A 21,633-nucleotide genomic window follows, 5' to 3' on the forward strand; every position below is an offset into this window, starting at 1 on the left:
TACCACTGAATGATTTTTCATAAGAAACAAAGTCGACAAAACTTAAGCTTCAAAATGATACGACCTTCAACCTTTAAATCTAGTCATATGTTATACTTTTTCGCCATCCGTTTAATGAATCAGTTGATTGATGGCGTCATAAAATGACATACTTATTGCGTCATTTTCCCCATTTTTTGACGATTTATTATAAACGCGACTTATTTCACATGTTTTCTACATGTACTGTATGTCGACATATCTGAATTGTCAATTGATCACATTTGACTAATTTCGTGTAATGTGCATTGTTTATAACCAAAGCATATAGATCTACTTTTGACATTTAACTTAAATATTAAGAATGTACAACAAGCCATACACATATCGCACAGTTCATGAATAATCTGCTATGTTTGCTTTCCTATTTAATTCACGTTAGGCATAGAGCTGTGTTAAGTATAAGATGGTAAAAATAGCACCACACTGGAATTGGGAACGTCCCATTTTGTACACGGGTATTTTTTACTCATTTATCTGTTGTGTACTGGAATGTTTTCCATTCTTTGTGTATTTATATATTAAATTATTTTTTCGTACAATAAGGGCATTTGCCATAGATAAATAAAACATTGTGCAAGTTTAAACATAATTATGTTTGTATGCAGAAATCTGCAAATGCAACCGAGTTTACCAACGGCTATTATTAGATAAACTGCTCCGGTTCATTTGAACAGCAGTATTCAAGAGTACATGACGTAGCGTGTGACGAAGAAGAAAGTTTATCGCGTTCATAAACTCATTTGAATTTATAAAGTGATAGAATGGCATAAGGGTCTTTATAAAGGTTAGTGTTATACACAGGTGGTTAGCGTGTGGCTATGATATTAATTAGTGAAAACATCATTTTGAATGATAAATAATCATATTATAACGAAAAATTAACTTTTCTGAAAAAAAATATTTCACTATCAAATATATATATAACAAGGTATGCAACTCAAAATCAGCCCAAAACGAGGTGCATCGCTTTGAACAGCCATATCTTTATCAATTCTGCAGTGATTTTCACGATTTCGGTCTTATTCAACGCAGAAATGAATTTCCTTTCTGGAAATGCATATGTCTTGCAATATTTTTACAAATGCTGGGTCAACTTTTAAGAAATAACACGATACACAACACGCATGACCCAGTTGACAGTGATCATGCTGTCTTTAAGACTGAAATCTTCACGGAGTAAAGGGCAACTTCCCTATAAAGTTCATGTAGTTCGATACCATAATTCAATAAAACGTATGAAAAAACATTATTACCGTTCTTGTCGTAACATTCTGCATCAAGACTAACTGTCCAGCGCCGTTTGAAACCTTTGTTTACATACATTTCAACTAACTGACATTTTAAACATACGAGTGATTTCATTGGTCCAATGCGGAGGTGTGTCTTTACAACTGGAGATTTCATTCATAAAGAATACATGATCACTGTCAACTGGGTCATGCGTGTTGTGTATCGTGTTATTTCTTAAAAGTTGACCCAGCATTTGTAAAAATATTGCAAGACATATACATTTCCAGAAAGGAAATTCATTTCTGCGTTGAATAAGACCGAGATCGTGAAAATCGCTGCAAAATTGATGAAGATATGGCTGTTCAAAGCGATGCACCCCGTTTTGGGCTGATTTTGAGTTGCATACCTTGTTATATATATATTTGATAGTGAAATTTTTTTTTTTCAGAAAAGTTAATTTTTTGTTATAATATGATTATTTATCATTCAAAATGATGTTTTCACTAATTAATAGCATAGCCACACGCTAACCACCTGTGGTGTTATATGCAGACGCGCATAACAGTTTGAATTCAGAAAACAGATTTTTTGTGCAGATTGTGTATCACGTGACGAACAGTGGGAGGTGTATATTTTGCGGCACTATTAGAATTTGTAATGCAGATTTTTAGTGCAGATTATGATGCAAACCTATTCGTCTGCGTCAAATATTTTCGTAGAATTGTGGTTTATAATAGCGTTAGAAAAAAAGATTGAGTTCTGAATATAGATTTAAAGTGCAGATCATAGAAAATATACATGTATATTGATAGGTCTTTGTGCAGATTGTGTAACTTCTATTTGCATGTAAGCGTTAGATGTAGACGTGCACAACAGATTGAGTTCTGAATTCAGATTTATAGTGCATTGTGTAACTTCTATTTACATGCTTCTATACGATCTTCGCAAGTTTTATACGCGTGGTATAGCGTTGGGGAACAAATGAGCACCTATAAATCTGTATCCAGATAACTTTCACATCGTGCTTATACGATTTAATTCTGGATTATACGAGATTGTTGCCTATTGATCTGTGTACATTGAAATGCGCGTATACGGTCTTAAGGCCCACTCTCACTATGCTGCCGGTGGAGCCCCGGTGCGTGATCCCGGATCTACCGGGATGAACCGGGGCTCTACCGGGATGAACCGGGGACGACAGGGATGAACCGGGGACGACCGGGGACAATTGGGGCTCCACGCTCCACCGGGTAAGTATTAAAATGTTTAATACCTGCGGGATGAACCGGTAGTTACCGTGAAGGACCGGCATCGACCGGCGCGGCACCGGGGACAACCGGGATGGCACCGGGAACAACCCGGACGGCACCGTTGCTCCACCGGAGCCCATACAGACCCCGGCAGAGCTACAGCAACGCCCTGGTTGTCGCCGGTGGTGCCCAGGTGGAGCCCTGGTGAATGCCGGCAGAGTCCCGGTATAGCCAGGTTCATTGGTAAACCGGCGCTCTGCCGGGACGCCACCGGCATTCACCGGGGCTCCGCCTGGTCATTACCAACGACGAACGCGATTAAACCGGGGCGTTGCCGTAGCTCTGCCGGGGTCTGTTGCCAGGATAGCCCCGGTGAGTCTCGGCTGAGTTACGGTAGACAGGGGCTTTGCCGAAACGCTGCCGGCTTTTACCGGGGCTCCACCAGGGCATTACTGGCGACAACCTGGGCTCTGCCGGGGCTTCACCGGGATAAACCGAAGCTTGTTCGGGGTTGACCGGGACTCTGCCATATTCAGGTTTAATAATGATGAGTATCTGTTGATCTGCACCCAGTTAACATTCAAATGCGCATATATACGGTCTTACTTGCATTACAGAGCTAAAGGAACCCTATCAATGTGCATCGAGTCGATATATTAAGGTGGCTTATTCGCTAGTAATTGTATTAAATAACTAATGACATTATATTTATCTGCGTCCATACACTTTTCGCATTGCCTGAGACGTATTAAAAAGCGTTGTGGAACTTATGAACGTCTATTAATCTGCGTATAGACAACGATTACATCGTGCGTATACCATCAAACTAAGGTTGTTCACGTACCGTTTTACGTCACAACTGAATACATTTTACACTTACTCTTGCATGTTTAATTTCCATTACATATGGATCGCATTTTTAATTAAAATAAAAATACTTTAGTCGCAATTAAAACAGTATAAGAACGCACATGGATAAGGATTGCATTACTTATTTAATGCCATAAATTAAGATGTTCGTGTCGACTGAGCGCAAATGTATATGGAAAAATCCCATACAATCCCCGATTGTAACCGTATACGCGCCCTGTGAGTGCCGTCGTAACGCATGCAGATTAATAGGACTTATTAGTTTTCGTCGAATTTAAAATCCATATAAAAACCTGTAAAATACACTGTGAAGGTTGTTGGCATGCATAAGGATTAATAGGGTATCACAAGTTCCCCGTTGAAATTAGATCCATATAAGAATCTGATAGGATGCGTTGAAACGTATGCAAGATTTATAGGGGTTCATTGATTGTCCGTCGCAAGTAAACTTTATAATAATCTTAGAAATGCCATGTGAATGTTGTCGAAATGCCAGCAGATTTATAGGGCTTTATTATTTTTCTTTCACAAATTAATCATATTATAATTATATGATATATTAATCATTATAAAAACCTGAGATATACCTTGTAAAGTTTATCGGACGCATGCAGATTGGTCGGGCTTCGGTAGTTATCCGTCGCATGAAACCAAAATCGGAACCTGCTCAGACTTTGGACCTGGACGCAGATGATTAGGGACTCATTACGTTTTAAATGCAATTAAGAGATTATAGCACACGGGATAAAACAATTATAAATCTTCAATGCTGTCGGAACACATGCAGATTGATAGGGATAGGGCTGCAATAGTTTTCCGTCGAAATCAACTTGTTTAGACGTAAATAAGGTGTTCATATCGCATTTAATGGAATAAAGCCCGTATAAGCATTAGTTTAATAATATCTTTTAATATAGCATAGAGACCGTATAAAAATACGGGAATGTCAACTGGGTGCAGATTATAGGGCTTCATTTGTTATCAATTGCAATTTAAAAATTTATTGAAACATGTTTATAAATATAGTTTATTAAATAAACATCATACCATAAGCAGACAAATAATGTTTACTAAATGTTAATTTAAATAAATTCATACAATTAATAGTTGTAGTCGGCATCTATATAGATCTGTTCCGTAGAATACACCTGCATACAAACTGTAAATACTCAATTTCTGATGACGCATTACACACTGGGATTTTCACTCAATGACAGTCTGCTCTATACGATCTGTTATGCACGTCTGCACATAACATCAACCCTTTATAAAAGTATGCTAAAATAATTATAATACACCCTAGATGCAAAATCGTCAATTATTGAGTTAAATGGATAATAGATGGATTTTAAAGGATAATTAAAGGTAAGATACTAGTTCTTACGTGTTTTGATTTTTGTACTTGTGTCGTTCCCTGTTGTCGGGGAAATGATTTTAACATGGGCGCCATTGATGCATCGGATCACACACGGCATACCCATAACATTATATAAAAAACACGTTCTGCGCGTCCTTAAATTCGTCGTCCGAAGTCGGAAAACGTATTGCCCTGTATATTTTGTCAAATAAAGTGTCAGTCGCTGCAATGGTCTGTTTACTCGTCAAAATTGTCAAGGTCGTCGATAGCTAAAGAAACTTCAGCGTACAGTTTATTTAGTATTGACAGAGCTGTACAAAGTCGCGCCAGTCAAAAATCATAAAAAGCGACATTTAAAGTTATGGTAGCCAGAACTAGGTCGTCGATGGTGAACATGTATGTTGACATCGACAGCATTTTGTCAGGAGCAATCGCCGCCATATTGGATTTTGATCATTTTCTTTCGAAAATAAAATGAATTATAGTAAAGTTCAATCATCTTTTCGCGGTCGTAATGTATTAAAATTCGCATACTGCGTAAAATTGAATGTAGGCATATGATGATATTTTTACTTGTTTTACAGTTTGTGTGTTAATTTTTTAAAGACTATTTTGCGTACCATAACAAATACATGTATATCACTACGCATGGTTACATTTGTTAGATTTTAAGCGCTTTTATGACTGAATAAAAATTATTGTTAAGGTTATTAGATCTATTTATGTTAAATGTCACGTTGAAAAATCAAATGGGATAAATAGAATACTAGGATTAGCGTTGAATACAGAGAAGTTTATGTTGCTCGGCTCGAACACCAAGCCAAGGCTCGCGCTTCCGGCGTTCTAAGCCTCGCAACATAAACTTCTCTGTATTCAACGCTAACCTAGTATTCTCTATATCTCCGTATTTCGTATATTTTCGACGCCCCCAACGGCATCCGAGAATACACGTAAAACTACACAATATAATCAAAATCAAAGCATAAAAGCGGTTCTTTTAAGCAAGCTGAACATGCTAATCCATCTGTGCTCAAGATGTAAAGTCTCATTTTTACATAGAGAGATTCCGGGTATGGCACTTTTGAACCACCGTTTATGTTTCTATTATACGTATTTAATACTATTCCGAATAGTTTAGTGTTAATACTAGATACGTTAAATGGCACACAAAATTTGAACAGTTTGATCATTTCATTTTACAAATGTCCCCTCTCTTATACGTTAAGGGAAACGTATTGTTAGTTCCAATGTTTGGTGGGTAAACCCTTCTTGATATGTGTAGATACCATGGTAACATATTGTATGTTAAATTATGAGTTGAAAATAAACTATTCATTATCTTCGCATACTTATACAATCGTTTGCACAATTGACCTATTCTATATAGAAACTGTGTTTTTCTGAATATCAATGCTTAGGTTAGCAATTTGAAGTGAGTAATATGACCTTTTTCGGGCCCGCAGCCAATTGTGCAAATATGCGTACCGTTGAAAGTTAAGCTGGAAATTTATTATTTGCAGTGAAACTAAAACATTAAAAAAAAATACCACGGACCATCAAAGTCAATTGTTTTCTCCAGTATCGTTAATTTGTATTTTTTGAAAATTATATTCAAAATGACTTATGACTAGACACTGGTATTTATTTCTGGTTTTCTGATGGGAGAAAACTACAAATTTCCTTGTTCCGTGTGTTACAACTCATTGACTATAAACAATGCATACACAATGCATTTATGCATTAAGTCTTGTTTTATCAGTATTTATGTTGATTTGAGAAAAAAAAATGATTTGTAAAAAAATCGGAAAAAATACGATTGGCAACTTTGTATTATTTAATACATTTTTGAGAAATCAAAATTGTTCGTTAATTTTTTCTTTATCTTTAATTTTTATATACAGAATATATTGGTTTTAGGAATTCTGCGATGAAAGAACAGACAATCTTGAAGTCGAGGATTTGTTTATAAAGACTTTTGTTCTGAAGACTTTTTCTATAATGTTTGGCATTTGATTTCGTGGTTTCGAGGACTTTTCCGAAAATTCGTGTGCGACCAATACTATTTTATTCACAATAATAGATTATGTAACAGGATTGCTCGTACACAAAAGTTGCTATATCTTTGAACTGACGCATATGATATTTTTAGACTGATAATTACATAAAGATTTTTATATTGAAGATACTGCCTTTATACAAGATAATTATAACATGAGTATTGTTTTTACTGGAGGTATTAACTAATATATACGTTAAAGTGTATTTCAAATGGTTGCAGACAATACATTAATATTATAAATATGTACTATGCGATTCTTGATCAAGCTATGCAAGGGGCAGTTGAAAACGAAACGAAAAAAGTATAAATTTAGCATCCTGTAGTTTTCAAAGTGTTTTAAACCGCATCCAAAGTACATGTAAATTACACGAAACTTCCAATCATTAATACAAGATAAGAATTATTAAAACAAAACAATGACATTACAAGTTTTGCCTGAATAAATTAACAAATGGTGTATATTATTGCCGTCATTTGTTATTGCTTATCAAAAGACACGAGCCCGTAAATGCTTTAACAACAACGCACTATATTTACCTAAGATAGCAAATAAAATGTGAGGTAAAATGGTCAAATGTAACAACATGGACGAAAAAAGACACGCATATATTAGCACGTAGGTGTAACGTTAAAATTGATTTTTTTTTATTCAATATCATACATACAATGTAAACATGTATATGATCATACAACATAGTGATTTACCAAGCAATACAGTTCAGACATGTTTTACAAGATATGCTAATATATATTTATTTTTTTAGAGAGAAAAGAAAAGCACAACGGAGGAATAGTTATGAAAAATGATGAGTTGTATAAAGTCGGAAGAAAGCATACTGGACTTGTGTTTTTTGTTTTATATTCACAACGATCTTGTCAGATTGAAAAAAAAATAATAAAAAAATAAACAAAACTATTTTAGAGAGATAAACTAACATTAGAGTGAAATGTATATAAGTGGACAAAACATTATGAGAATTTAATCCGATTCCATTTTTGTTTAAAGATTTGTAATGTGTCATTACTGAGGGCTATTTCTTTCTCAATCTGGATTTTTAGTTTAAGACTAGCGACAAAGCAATTAAAATTTGGTACTTGTTTTTTGTACTTCATGTTTAAGATAAAATATTTCATCAATATAACAATAAAATTCACAATATTATTACAGTCTATTGATTGCAATGAGTTAATACCGAAACTTACATTTAAGAAAGATAGTTTAACGTTTAGTTGATGTTGTTTAAGAAAAGATATTAATTGATTCCAAATAGGCTGTATGTGTTTGCACTCCCAAAAAAGATGTTCTATAGTTTCAATGTTTTCACTGCAGAAGTCAAACAGATTTGAGTTAGATAATTTGCATTTATAGAGATATTTATTTGTAGCTATAATTCTATGGATGTATTTATATTGAAAATTTCTCAGTGTGCTTTCAATAGTTGCTTTATATGGCATGGTAAATATGTGTTTCCAATTAAGTTCATTTTCTCCAAAATGGACTTGCCATTTATTTTGGAATTTGGAGTTTTCTGTAGGGTTTTTAATTTGAAGTGTGTAAAATATTTTATTTGTTTTGTTTTTTCTTCCAAGTCTGTTTTATACAAATGTTGCTTGAGTACATGGTGTATTATTTGTATTGATTTCAGATTTAATATGTATGGGTATGCTTTTGATAAGTGTGTAGTACTTCAGAAAATGATTTGAAGATGTTCCGTATATGTAGCATATATTATCAAAAGAGTAGAAATCCTTAATTCTGTAGTCATATAATTGGTCGACATACTTAATGCTTCGTTCAAACCAGTCTTTATAGAAAAACGTCTTATTGTTTGAAGTTATGTCTTTATTGTTCCATAAAATTGTTTTACTGCTGGTTTGGGTTTCTAAGTTATGAGTGACATCACTCCACGCTGATAGAACATCAGACAGAAATATGTTTTCGTTTGCAATTTCATGTAAGATAGTATTGCTGATGTTACATTCAAAGATTAAGGAGTCACCATATTTTTTTAGGATTTTCTGGTAGAATAATTTCCATTTACTCGTATTGGTGTTATCTAGGTATCTTTTAACCCAGCTGCATTTGATTGCATTCAAGAATGAGTCAATGTTAATTGGATACCTCCATTTTCTACAGATTGAATTAACTGAGTTCTTTTTATTTTATCAGGCTTACCGTCCCATATGAAATTAAATATTGCTGATTTTATATCGTTATTAACATCATTTGGTGAATTTGGGAGAACTGTTAAAACATATATTAATTTAGGAAGTGCAAACGTTTTCAATACTGTGTTTTTTCCGATTAGTGTAAGTTTACGATGATGCCATGATTTTAAGCAGTTTTTAAAATTCTGTAAATTAGGTAGTATGTTTTTTTGAGAACTGTATCCTTTTCATTATTTGTGAAAGTAATTCCTAACGTTGTGGCTTCATCGGATGTCCAATTAAATTTCATTTCTTTTTTATATTGAACATTACTTTCTTTTAATTTACCTACTCGAAGCACAGTACATTTACTTTTGTTTAGTTTAAGACCCGATGTCATTCCGTAAAGGGTTAGCGACTCTATTAGGTTATGGAAAGAATCGTAATTGTCATTTAAAAAATAAGTAGCATCGTCAGCAAAAGGGATTGTTTGATTTCTTCGTCAGGTTCTAGTGATATGCCTTTTATGTGTTTATTTGATTGGATGTGATGTGATAGATACTCGATGCAAATAATAAATATCGATGATGAGAGTGGACATCCTTGTCGAACCCCTCGTTCGATGTTAAAACTGTTCGAAAAGAAGCCATTGTTAATGATTATACTGTTAATATCGGTATAGAATAGTTTGACCCATTGAATGAGACTTTCACCAAAGTTCATATTTTCTAAGCAAGAGAACATAAATTAATGATCAAGCGAATCGAATGCCTTTTCAAAGTCTGCAAAGAATATTAGACCAGGAATATTTGAATTGTTGAAAAAGTTAATGCATTCTTGGATAAGACGAACGTTTTCACCAATGTAACGTCCTTTTATGAAACCAGATTGAGATTTTGAAATGATTGATGGTAATATTTTTTTTATTCTGTTTGCTATATTTTTTGTTGCAATTTTAGAATCATTGTTTAGTAAACTAATAGGGCGCCAGTTTGATAAGGATTCTTAGTTTTTTCCGGGTTTTGGAATAAGTGATATAATACCTTGTTTTTTGTAGCGTAGTTAAGTTTTCGTTGTTAAATAAATAGTTAAGTGAATTAATTAGATGTGTTTTTATATCATTCCAGAATATTTGATAAAATTCGATTGTGATGCCATCAGATCCTGGGCTTTTGTTATTTTGCATTTCTTTTAGAGCTAATCCACATTCATATTCATTAAGCAATACGTCGCACAGTTGTTTTTCCTCCTGGTTTAAAGCGTGATGTGTATTTTTAAAACGGGTGTTATTTTCAACATTTTTCGTTTATAGAGGGTTTCGAAAAATAAACGTTGTTCTTCTAGTATTTGAGTTCTGTTTGTTATATGTTTGCCATTGACTACTAATTTGTGTACATTTTTTTGTTCACTTTTACGTTTTTCAATGTTTGCGAAATATTTTGTATTTTTTTCGTTGTGTTCAACATGCTGTGCACGCGCTCTTAGTATTATTCCATTGAGATGTGTATGATAAATTCCATCTAATATTTGTTTTTTTAATGTTATTTCATTTTCAATGTCGGTGGTATCATTTGTGTTTTTTTGATGCAATTGTTTTTCAAGTGTTTCAATGGTTTTGATGGTTTCATTTTCAAGTTTGTGTGTTTCTTTTTGTTTAAATGATGTGTATCTAATTGTTGTGTTACGTATATTTCCTTTAATTACTTCCCATAAGGTGTTAGGGTTTGCATCTTTATTATTTTGAACTGTATTTAATATTTCCTGTTTTATTTGTGTTTGAAGATTGATTCTTAGTTTGGCTTGTTTGATGTTTTATTTTGCTGAAAAACTGTTAACCGACATGTCATTTAATGTTACGAAAATGGAAGCTATTTCCAAATATAGCAGTTGTTTAAAAAGACGCAATACCTTATTTTTATTTGCTATTTAGTATGCTTTCAATTTGCTATACTACCGATCTTTCGTCCAAAAGCGTATAAGGCTCGTTTTACCATAAAACCACACGATTGCAAATAGAATATTTAAACTGAATTCAAATATTGAAATTAAATCATTTCATTTGTAGAGTAAAACGATACGCTTTCATCTTTTTTATTTGCTCACACATTTATCGTAAACCTTCCCACTTCACCTGAGATCGATTGGACGTGAGTAAAGAGAAACTATTCCTCCGTCACACATACATTTAGCTGAAACAATTGACGCAAGTTAATGTTCAATCTGTGCTATCACTGTATTGACGCGACCTCAGCGCAGAGAGTGGTTTAAAGCTTTTCTTGCAAAAAATCCCTGTCTCTATTTCACACTACGCGATAATACTATTTGAATAGTTTGTTATTACGTACATTTACGATTAAAAATATTCATTTTAAGTCTTATATAAATGAGTTGTTGGTTTACTAACTACAAACCATTTAATATATAATGGATTTCAGTTGTGAATGAAATGGGTGCCATTTACCAGCCCTTGAGTACTGCATTTGCCTTGACGGATAATGGAGTCTGGATAACTTAAACAAGACACTAATTTAATGGCTAACGAAACAAAACAAGTAAGGCAGTAGAAGGTGAAGTCGGGAAAATTTAAACAAAAAGTGCAAAGCCTCTACTCACTCAGAATCACAATCGGGTAGAGAAATAACAATTCTCTACCAAACACAACTGTATGTTTTTGCGGGCGATTACAAACATAAACTTTGGGTCGAATTGGTGCTTCCATGATATCTCAAAAAATGACGGAACAATGTTCCCTGATTGAGATTCACAATACAAAAGTGTATACGTTGTAAATTCGTGGGCGAAGAAAACAGGGCGTTTTACTGTAAAGTGTCTGTAGTATGTTTGTCTATTGGTAGCCAAACATGCCTATACGTGTGCTTTTCATATAAGCTGATTGGCCCGTTTATCAATTGATGAGAGTGCATCTGAAACAAATCGTTAATTACTAGTTTATAACTTCTGAAACACATAATTAAATTTACATCAAATTAGTAAAAGTAAACGAAGTCGTTGTGTGTTTAATTGACTATCGGAGCAAGAAGTCCAAGGAACTGTATAATTTGTTGATGAATGAATTATTCGATTGGTCAGTGAGTTTCGCAGAGTTATAATAATAAATCCTTGATTTTGCAATATCCATATTTGAATTAAATATTTGTTATCTGTGATAGCTTGGAACACAAACTCCCGATAGCTTCACTCAAAATATGCAAACAGAAATAAACTCTCCCAGACGTACAATTGTCCGCAACAAATTGCTCTCCACTTTTAATCTACTAGCGCATCTGCAAAATTGTTAACCCGTAAAACACAATTATACTGTTACACCACATGACATAATGAAATCTTGTTTTCCACTAATAATGAAGCGACAGTTACCAGGTCCTGAAAGGTTTTGAATGTACAATGCTGCGTGGAACATCGCGTCTTGCGTCCCATAATTGAAATCCTATTACGATGGAAGATGATGGTTCATTGCAGGAACGTTTTTAACTATATGAACGCACGCGTTTGACACAAACACAACAACGAATCCTTGTAAGTAAATATAGCAATTTGAACATCAAAGACGCTCTTAGCATTGACACTGGTGTATATAAAAACACCTCACACTAGTAGAAAGTCAGGCCTAAGAGGTTGCATGAAACAAATACCATCATGATGTTGCTCTCTGCATTGGGCGCTTATTCGTCATATGAAGCGAAGGTTGTTCATTACATTAGTTTTTGTGTTTTCATGTTTTAATGTTTATTTTGATAAATGTTTAGACAGTGACCCACATATTAGTTTCTGTTAAAATATTAGACATGCACATATCAGTCTTTATGATGATTCTACCAGCCATTAGGGTTACTGTTAAAATACCATACATATACTTTTTAAAGCTTTTTACGAACATACCTTTTCACAACGTCATGGCTAACATAGATAACGGTCAGAAATGTGACTTTTTTGAAGCAATTCGCTCATTTCTTTAGAATCGAAATGCAAGTCTATTGACCATAACGTCTTTTCATTTTTAGAAACGTGTTCTTTTTTATTTTCAAAGAGATCAACCAGTCTTTTAATATTATTGAGACTATGACACGAACTTAGTAAAATACAATACAAGAACATTATCATTTAATTCTTTAAGCGCATTTTGCTAGATGAACTTATTAGAAAACTCGAATGTCAGTAGCATGAACCATTCGGTGATATATTGTGCAATCGTGTTTAACCAATACCGTAAATTTAATACGATTAAATTACAGGAAAACAAAATAAAAATAAAAGCAAATAAGAAAGACTAGGAGCGAATTATAAAATACTCGTGTAGGAACGAATTATAAAATACTCGTGAGGCATTAACACAAAAAAAGCGTTTCGACACAATGACTTAAAGAAAGGAGGTAAAAACCCAAGAATATAGACGCGTTATAACTTTACCTTATGGTAGAGCAATTATTGCTATTAACGCGCTGTCTATTGGTATCAAGTTGGGTGGCTTCCAATTATATCGACTCACTCGAGCCGTTTCCTTTTAACGTAATTTACAATGTGCCTGAAATTAACTAAAATGTATTGCGGTATTATATTGTCAACAAACACACATTCAGGAAAATACTCCATTTTCTCGACGCCTTTCATTTTTGGCACGATGTTTAACTTTCATGGAAAACTTATGCCCTCAATATGTCCGTTTTAAAACACACTTTGTAAACATTTTATTACATTCAATTGAAATATTTTGTGAATTTAAGGAACGGTGTAACTCCAATATTTGTAATAGCTGTTTCCGTTCAAAACCTGTATTGGTAATAGATGTATACATTGGTGTACAACAATATTTCAAAATGGAGCTATTCCGATAGGCGAATCCCGTCGAGGTATCATTTTCTTTACGTTAAAATAGGTAATGCAGGATCGGGTACCGTGTCTATAAAGCTTCTTTTCATATAACTTTTTTCGTGGCAATACTGATTTACAAGAGTACATCATTGATATTGTACAGTTCTTAAAACTAATTATTTCACATAAATAAATATACAGCATTCCGTCCAAATGGATGAATATGTATTTAATTTTACTCGCTCATCGTGTCCGATGGACGTTGTTCGGCTTTCGTCTGAGCAAGATTTAAAATTCAATCATCAGAAACGCTTTATATGTTTAAAAATCTTCAAATGATAACTACGACGATTGTTTAATTCTGTAAGTAATATCTTTATTGACATTTGAGAAAAAAAATATCGCACTATACTTTTATACGTGTTTGGGACGCTCTGTTATGCCTTTCTGAAGTATCAGATGATAAGTGCCTGAAACGCCCACCATTACACTTTCGGGAACATAGGGCTGGTCATAAAATATTGATTACCAAGCCGTTTGTTCATTATGTTACATTATTCATGCTCATTATTCAAGAAACAACTGAGCATAACTTCTTATTGAAGACTCACATCTGTGGCAAAAGAGGCACTAAACTACAAGAGAAGGTCATGTGACTTCTTGATGAAACTTTTCTGAAAATGTTTTAATGAATTTCCTATAGGAACAAAACCTACAAAGCCTATTGTTACGTTATGTTAATATCAGAAAAAGAGGTTCAGTGTTTGCCAATTCTTCTCCGTGTAGTGTAGTCCCTATAATGTCGACATTAGAAAATCAGTTACCTATAATGTAAACATAAGAAAATCAGTGATCTTTTTCTGAAATATAGTTTCAGCCTTTCCAATAGCATCAATTGCCGTCAATTGCAAATTAACACTGGAAATAAGGCCATTGAATTCATTTGAACGCTTTTATTTAAGCCACTATATTAAGATTAAATGTTCTTATTTCGTTCTGTAGAGAAAAAGCATTAAGAAAACCTTTTGTAACGCCAACCGATAATACACAAAATAGTATGAGCAAAGCCTAGTGAAATACACTTCTAATTTCAATGTCATATTTTAGTCATGCAATTATACATTTCTATACTTCAAGTTTTATTCAACACATAATGTATTTAAGAAACGATGTATTTAAATAAGAACATACATACGCAATGCTTTGACGTATTTGAACAACATTCGGACATCTGTTAGCGTCTTAAGTGTAAAGAGGATGCGTAGTCACATTCAATTTGTATGCAAGCAATATTATCATCTCAAGAAAAAACTTGACATTAACATAATCTTGTAATATTTGTTATCACGCATAACACAAATCACCGAATTCTTATAAATATCAACCATATAACAACCTGCATTATTACAACTAGAACATTAACAACGCTTTACAACTCATAGTTGTATAGTATTATGACATCGACAAACTGTACATTAACTTTGCATTGATGAAAATGTCTCTCTCTTGTGAATCTTTTTAACTTTTTTTTACTTTTAAAAACAAAAAGTAAACATCAACGTAAGTTACTTAATATTATAATTAACTATTCGCTTATTGAAAACGTATTTAAAAAATAATGAAAGCAACACATCATTTGTCTATAAATCAGTTAATTCATTAGAATAATTATTTAAAAAAACGAATAGGCGTCTACCCATATTTTTTTCCAGTTAGTTTAATTAGAAGGAAAGTACACGGGATATCCTTATATCACCATCCTAAATTAACATACAATTTTATGTTGATTAAACGCTATGGTGCACGAACCAATGTGTTTTATATTAACAAAACAATAATATCGACTAAATTTACAAATAAAATATATACACAATGTTATCCCAATCTCAGTCACACAATAACTACCAATTAAAGAACACAACACATACACTTAATGTAGATCTATAATTAAATATTATTTGTATATAATAAGATACCTTGACGTTTTTTCTTGAAGTTTTAACAATTAAACAGTTAAAAAAACCTCGGCATGGCATGATGATCAGGCCGTTACTTGCAAATTCAATCTCGTTCTTGTATCATATGTTCTGATTCACACAACAAAAGACAAGGAGGCGACTTGCACGTGAACTGACTTTCGATCGAAGGTAGCTGAGAAAACCGAATTTCATTCAAATGAATATCCACAAGTCTGGAATGTTGCTGATCATTTAGATTCTGGGCATGGTCATTTGAGTTTCGATCTGCGTTCCGTTTTTTGAAAAGTTTTCTTAATCCGTTGGTTTTGGAAATATTGGAACATCCGTTTTTCAAAGATAACATAAGCTTTGATAACGCGCTTCTAAAGCTCTTACCACATGCGCTGTAGAGCAGAAAGTTAACAGAAAAGTTCGCGTAGTACAAATTTTGAAAAACGACTTGAATGAAACTTTCGGTGTGTGTGAATTCAACATTGGCGTGCAGAGACCTGAACAGAAACTGGACCTTGATCGCATGACTAGGCAAATTTAGAACTATGAAGACTATTACAGTTACCACCAACATTCTGGTGAGATGGGAATGTGCTTCACTGGCCTGACGGACGGTGTGATGGTTAACGCTGCTTGGCCGAAACTGCTGTTCTGCATCCGAGGTTTCGGCATTTGTGTCCCCGACAACTGAAATGCCAGAATTGTCAAGTTCCGAACGGTAGAATTTCGAAATGTGCACCAGCAGGCGAACGATCATGAATAGTACCATAGAAAATGGCACAACAAGGGTCATCACGGTGTCCAAAACACTTAGTATCATTGCCGTGTCGGCATTCTCAGGAATAATTAGACACACTTTGTTTTCAGAAACTTTAGTGTCAACGAGTTGCGCTATCCAGAAAGAATAAATGTATATCAAACCAGCCACTACAGACAAAGCACCAACAATTCTTATTGCATTTTTCGGAACGCACAATGTAGAACTTTTTCTTGGATGGAATACCGCAATATACATTTCCAGCGTAAATGCGTTTACAAACCATATGGATGTAAAGCTGAAAACGAACGAAAAGTAAACCGTGAGCTGACAAATTCCATTTTTATGAAATAGGCGTATACCCAATGATTCTAGCCAACCGATACCCAAGCAAACTAAAAATCCACTGTCTGAAAACGCTAATGCGGCAAGATAGACACTTGTGGAAATACGCCGTAATGTTGACGCCACGAACACCATGAAACATATTGTATTGCCGAGAAGTCCGGTGATAATAATAAATGGAACGATGTACGTCTGTAGGATATTCTTGGCGCCTTTGTAACTGTCCGCTTGTACAAATGGTTGGAAATCCTCGGTAAACACAGGCGAACCATTGTAGAAAGCTGAATACTTTTCGCTTGCCATTTCTCTCTGGATTTTAGATGTCCTTGAAATTTTGCAAACTCTGCGAATCTTCCGGTTAAAGTTTCGTGTCACGAATGAAATGCGAATAACAATCTAATTTAAGTCACATTTAATTAAGCGTTGCTTTCAAGTACAAATTATTTTGTAACCGCTGATAAACAGTCGTTTTATAACAAACAATTAATAATCTACTTTAGGTTTCCAAATGGTAGTTAAATGTTCAACATAAACCCACATAAATAAAACAAACTTGTAGACGTCTTCATAAAAATGGATATTTACTATATCCTATAATAATTGACACTTATTTCATACACACTACACATTACAAAATGTAAGCATGTAATACAACATGTTGGTCAATACGAAGTTCTATTCCGTAAAACACCTCATTAAACACCGCTGCCATATACCGCCGACTGTGGTAGGAGGTTCCGCGACACGCGGTTTTATACTGGTGTGTTCCTCGGAAAAGTATCGGCATCGATTCTCGATCTCTAAGCTATTACATCCGTTTGCAATTTAGCAAAGGTGATAACCATCTACGATGGCCATGGTATACTTTTATAATATCATTGATCTTGTTTTCTCACTGTCTTGAATGCAGTTTTCTTTTCCGATCTGAAAAATATCAAAGAACCGTTTATGCGTATTTATGATTTATCGCATACTATACCCTGTTTCCCATGTAATACAACCATTACATATTATTTATCTTACACATGTGTAATACAACATTTTTAAGCGTTTTCATTGGCTTAGTTTTCGTTTATTGAACAATCGCATTATGTTATTTTGCTGAAATGACGTTGCAACGTCAAATGACGTCACGAAATGTAAACAACATTCGGGATTTATTATTATGTTTGCGTAAATATTTATTTAATTTGCTCATTTAAAAGCATGTGATAAAAAATATCTGACGCTCCTTGTCATATCATACCATATTTTATTAAACTCGTCCAGGAAATTCGTTAGTAAGCTCGCCAAAGGATCGCTTACTAACACAATTCCTAAACTCGTTGATTAAAATATGGTATGATATGACAACTCGTGCCAGATCCTATATTCATGTTTTGCGTGTCAATTACGATTTCCTCACAGTAACGTTTACAAAGCAGAAGTGAATTTTTAATAAAGTCGTTCTCATTTGAGTAGAATAATTTTGACTTGCGACGAACATTTGACGTTATGAATAATACAAGTAAATAATATAATACGATATTTTACGAAATGTTAAAAATGTCGCATATATTTTGTATGTAAAAAGATAATATTAGTGGTATAACCCCCCCCCCCCCCCCCCATGATTTGCATTGACCGTTCCCAGTGATTATTTTTTTATCAAATGTGGTCTCCTATGCTATATACATCGAAAATCCTTATATGATCAAGTATGTGGGATAGATTAACCCATTTATGCCTAGTGGACTCTCCTATCCTTCTAAATTGGATCATTTTATTTCCAAAATATTAAGGATGTCTTGTATATTTATATCTATGTGTAGAATATTTCTTACAGAAATTCCTTTAAGCAAACAGCGTAGACCCATATGAGACGCCGCATCATGCGGATGTCTCATCTGGGTCAACGCTGTTTGCCAAGTCCATTTTTCTAGACGCTAGGCATAAATGGGTTAAATTGCATATAACATTTTACGTAAACTCGGTTCAAATAACCCACTGTATTTAACAGTAGTGTTGTTGTTAATGATTATTCGGACAGAAACTGAAATAAATCATACAGAGACATGATTATAAATCAAATACAATAAGGAAATGTGTTTCATTTAAACACTTATAACGGTATATAACATTCGCTTGATAAACGTTTGTATAGAATACATGTGTTTTATAGATGAAGCAAACTATTTATTATTGTTTTAAATAAATTTACCGCATGCAGCTGGTTCTTCTCCAAAATGGTGTTGACATTTAGAAATCGGATTGACTAGCTGGATTTATTTTAGAGAAAAAAAATTCTTGGTCACGATTACATTGCAATTATCAAGTTAAGACAGTAACATGCTAATTGTAAGCTGGCTGGATTTATTTTAGAGAAAAAAATGCTTGGTCACGATCACATTGCAATTCTTAAGTTAAGACAGTAACATGCTTATTGTAAGTTTGACAATTAGTCCGAATGCATGACTTTTTTTTTATAAATACAATTTAAATGACACGTTTAGCTATGAGCTGAGAAGTTTATATTTTAGCAATAAGAGAAAGAGCCCTTTGTATAAATGTGTTGTAATGGTTTTCTGTTTTTCATCTTTATGGTCATTTATAAATTCATACTTTATCGCAGCCTCACCCAGATATCACCGTTGAATTATTTCTATGTACAGTTTTTGAGTTATAATGCATAAACTTTATGCAAATGCTGTTTTGACAAGGTTAAGGCATTATCTGTTCAAACTATGTGTGTTTGTGTATTACGTATATGAAGGTAAGAATTGGTATCCAGAATCGCATAATTTAACAATAAAAACGAATGGGCTTTTATCTGCGATGCGTGACCATAACAATAGTAATACTGGTCAGCGTAATTAAGAGACAACGAATAAAATATGGCCATGTTTCTATAATTTTTAGATGTATAATAACCCACTTTATAGATGCATTTGAATTCAAACTCACTAAAACTTACACAAATAAATACATATACATAATTATAATGTGTACAAAGAAATATAAGTATTATGTGTTTATGCTAATACATTCATTTATGATTATTTATATCGTATTATTAGTTTCGTAATAAACAATTGATTAAAAATACCTTTTGAAGAGGTCAATAATGACACGATTTTATTCACTTAGAAATTGGTGAACACAAAACAATATCAAGCCATCACCGAGTAGCTGTATTTAACATAAACTAGCATGTCTATCCGTAGTATCGACCCACTTAATGAATACATGCGAACTTTAGCAGTAAACACATACAAAAACACGCATGCGTTATATGTCAATATATAGTTAAATGTGTATTCTTGGAGATAACAACAAAAACTGCATTTAAATCATAAATGTTTTGACAAAATACTGGCTAGACTAGCTCCCTGTAGTTATCTGTTTCATGTACAATTGTCTCACATTATTGGCCCTTCTGATTGGTTGCTACGATTTGTTACTATGCGCGTGTGCTTGTTCTAAACGAATAACTTAATGGAAATACAAAACTCCTGCTCATGTTGTTCTTAAAATATTTTTTAAATTTTATTCAAAAATAAGCGGCATACAATACATTTGATAAAGCTAAAATTAAACAATAAACAAACAAACACAATTGTGTGTTACGCAATTTAAAATCATAGCATCACCCTGGAATAAACATGACCTACTTTCCAATGAACATCGGAAATCATGAGAATGATCGTCGTAATAGTCATGGATAACAATCAAATAAATTATTACTTCTAAAAATTGAAAAAAAAACCACATTAACTTTCCAGCACTTCTTGAAGGTTTATCGTTAAATGCTATGATACTATGAGTAGGACCGATTCTAGGAGAGTAAGGGGTGCGTATTCCATATTCGACATTTGGTTAAAGTGAAAGCATTTTATTGGCGTCGCTCTGGGGAGCGGCGACTAGTATGTAAAGCATTTTTGTTTTCGCTTATGGGAGGAGAAGTTATTTTACGGATCAATTTATATATTTTTGTTTTGAGAATATCTTGCATAGTGGTGATTTTTTGTGTAAATTAGTGTGAATAAGTACTGCATTTGTGCCTTTAACATTTATTACAACAGTTATTGCCAATAATGCAAAGCTAATTGTTTTAATTAACAAGGCTTTTGTCAAGCAATATGGTCCCCTACCGGCTCCGGCTCCACCATTGTCAGAAATTCCACCATTTTCAGATTTTTCTTTTTTGTTTACCATAGTAACCACAATTTTTTACGTAGGAACAAAATGAAATGACGTGCATATAATGTCCATATTGCCATCTATCCATATTGCAAGTTTCATCTAAAAATATTAAGAAATTTTAAAGTTATCGCAGGATCCAGAAAACCACCATTTTCAGCAGTATTTCTAGTCTATTTGTTGCCATAGCAACCATAATTTTTGACGTATGAACAAAATGAAATGAGTACATAATGTCCATTTTGCCATCTATCCATGTTTCAATTTTCATGAAAATAATATGGAGAACTTTTTTAGTTATCGCAGGATCCAGAAAAGTGTGACAGACTCACAGACTCACAGACTCACAGACTCACAAACGCACAAACGCACAGAGCGCAAACCATACTAGGTCCCCTCCGGTGAAACCGGTAAGGGACAATAACTGATCCACAACTGATCACATTAGGAAAGATCACAGGGACTGGGCAAATACGTGAAACTTTCTGGTTTTGTATAAAAACAAAACATAATCAAAATATATTTATTTTGTGGTTTTTCTAATTTGCTTATTTAGTGGAAAATCAATGTAGAACGATATTTGACGACCTATCGCG

General features: G+C 33.7%; 1 protein-coding gene across 1 annotated transcript; it reads right to left on the reverse strand.

Annotated features, from left to right (window-relative positions):
- Positions 1-15,847: 15,847 nt before the first annotated feature.
- LOC127870920 (neuropeptides capa receptor-like) lies at positions 15,848-17,161 on the reverse strand. Its single transcript, XM_052413536.1, has one exon. The coding sequence runs from the start codon at positions 17,159-17,161 to the stop codon at positions 15,848-15,850; it is 1,314 nt and encodes a 437-aa protein (XP_052269496.1).
- Between the last annotated feature and the right edge of the window lie 4,472 nt (positions 17,162-21,633).

Source organism: Dreissena polymorpha, chromosome 1, assembly GCF_020536995.1.
Source record: "Dreissena polymorpha isolate Duluth1 chromosome 1, UMN_Dpol_1.0, whole genome shotgun sequence".
Lineage (NCBI taxonomy): Eukaryota > Metazoa > Mollusca > Bivalvia > Myida > Dreissenidae > Dreissena > Dreissena polymorpha.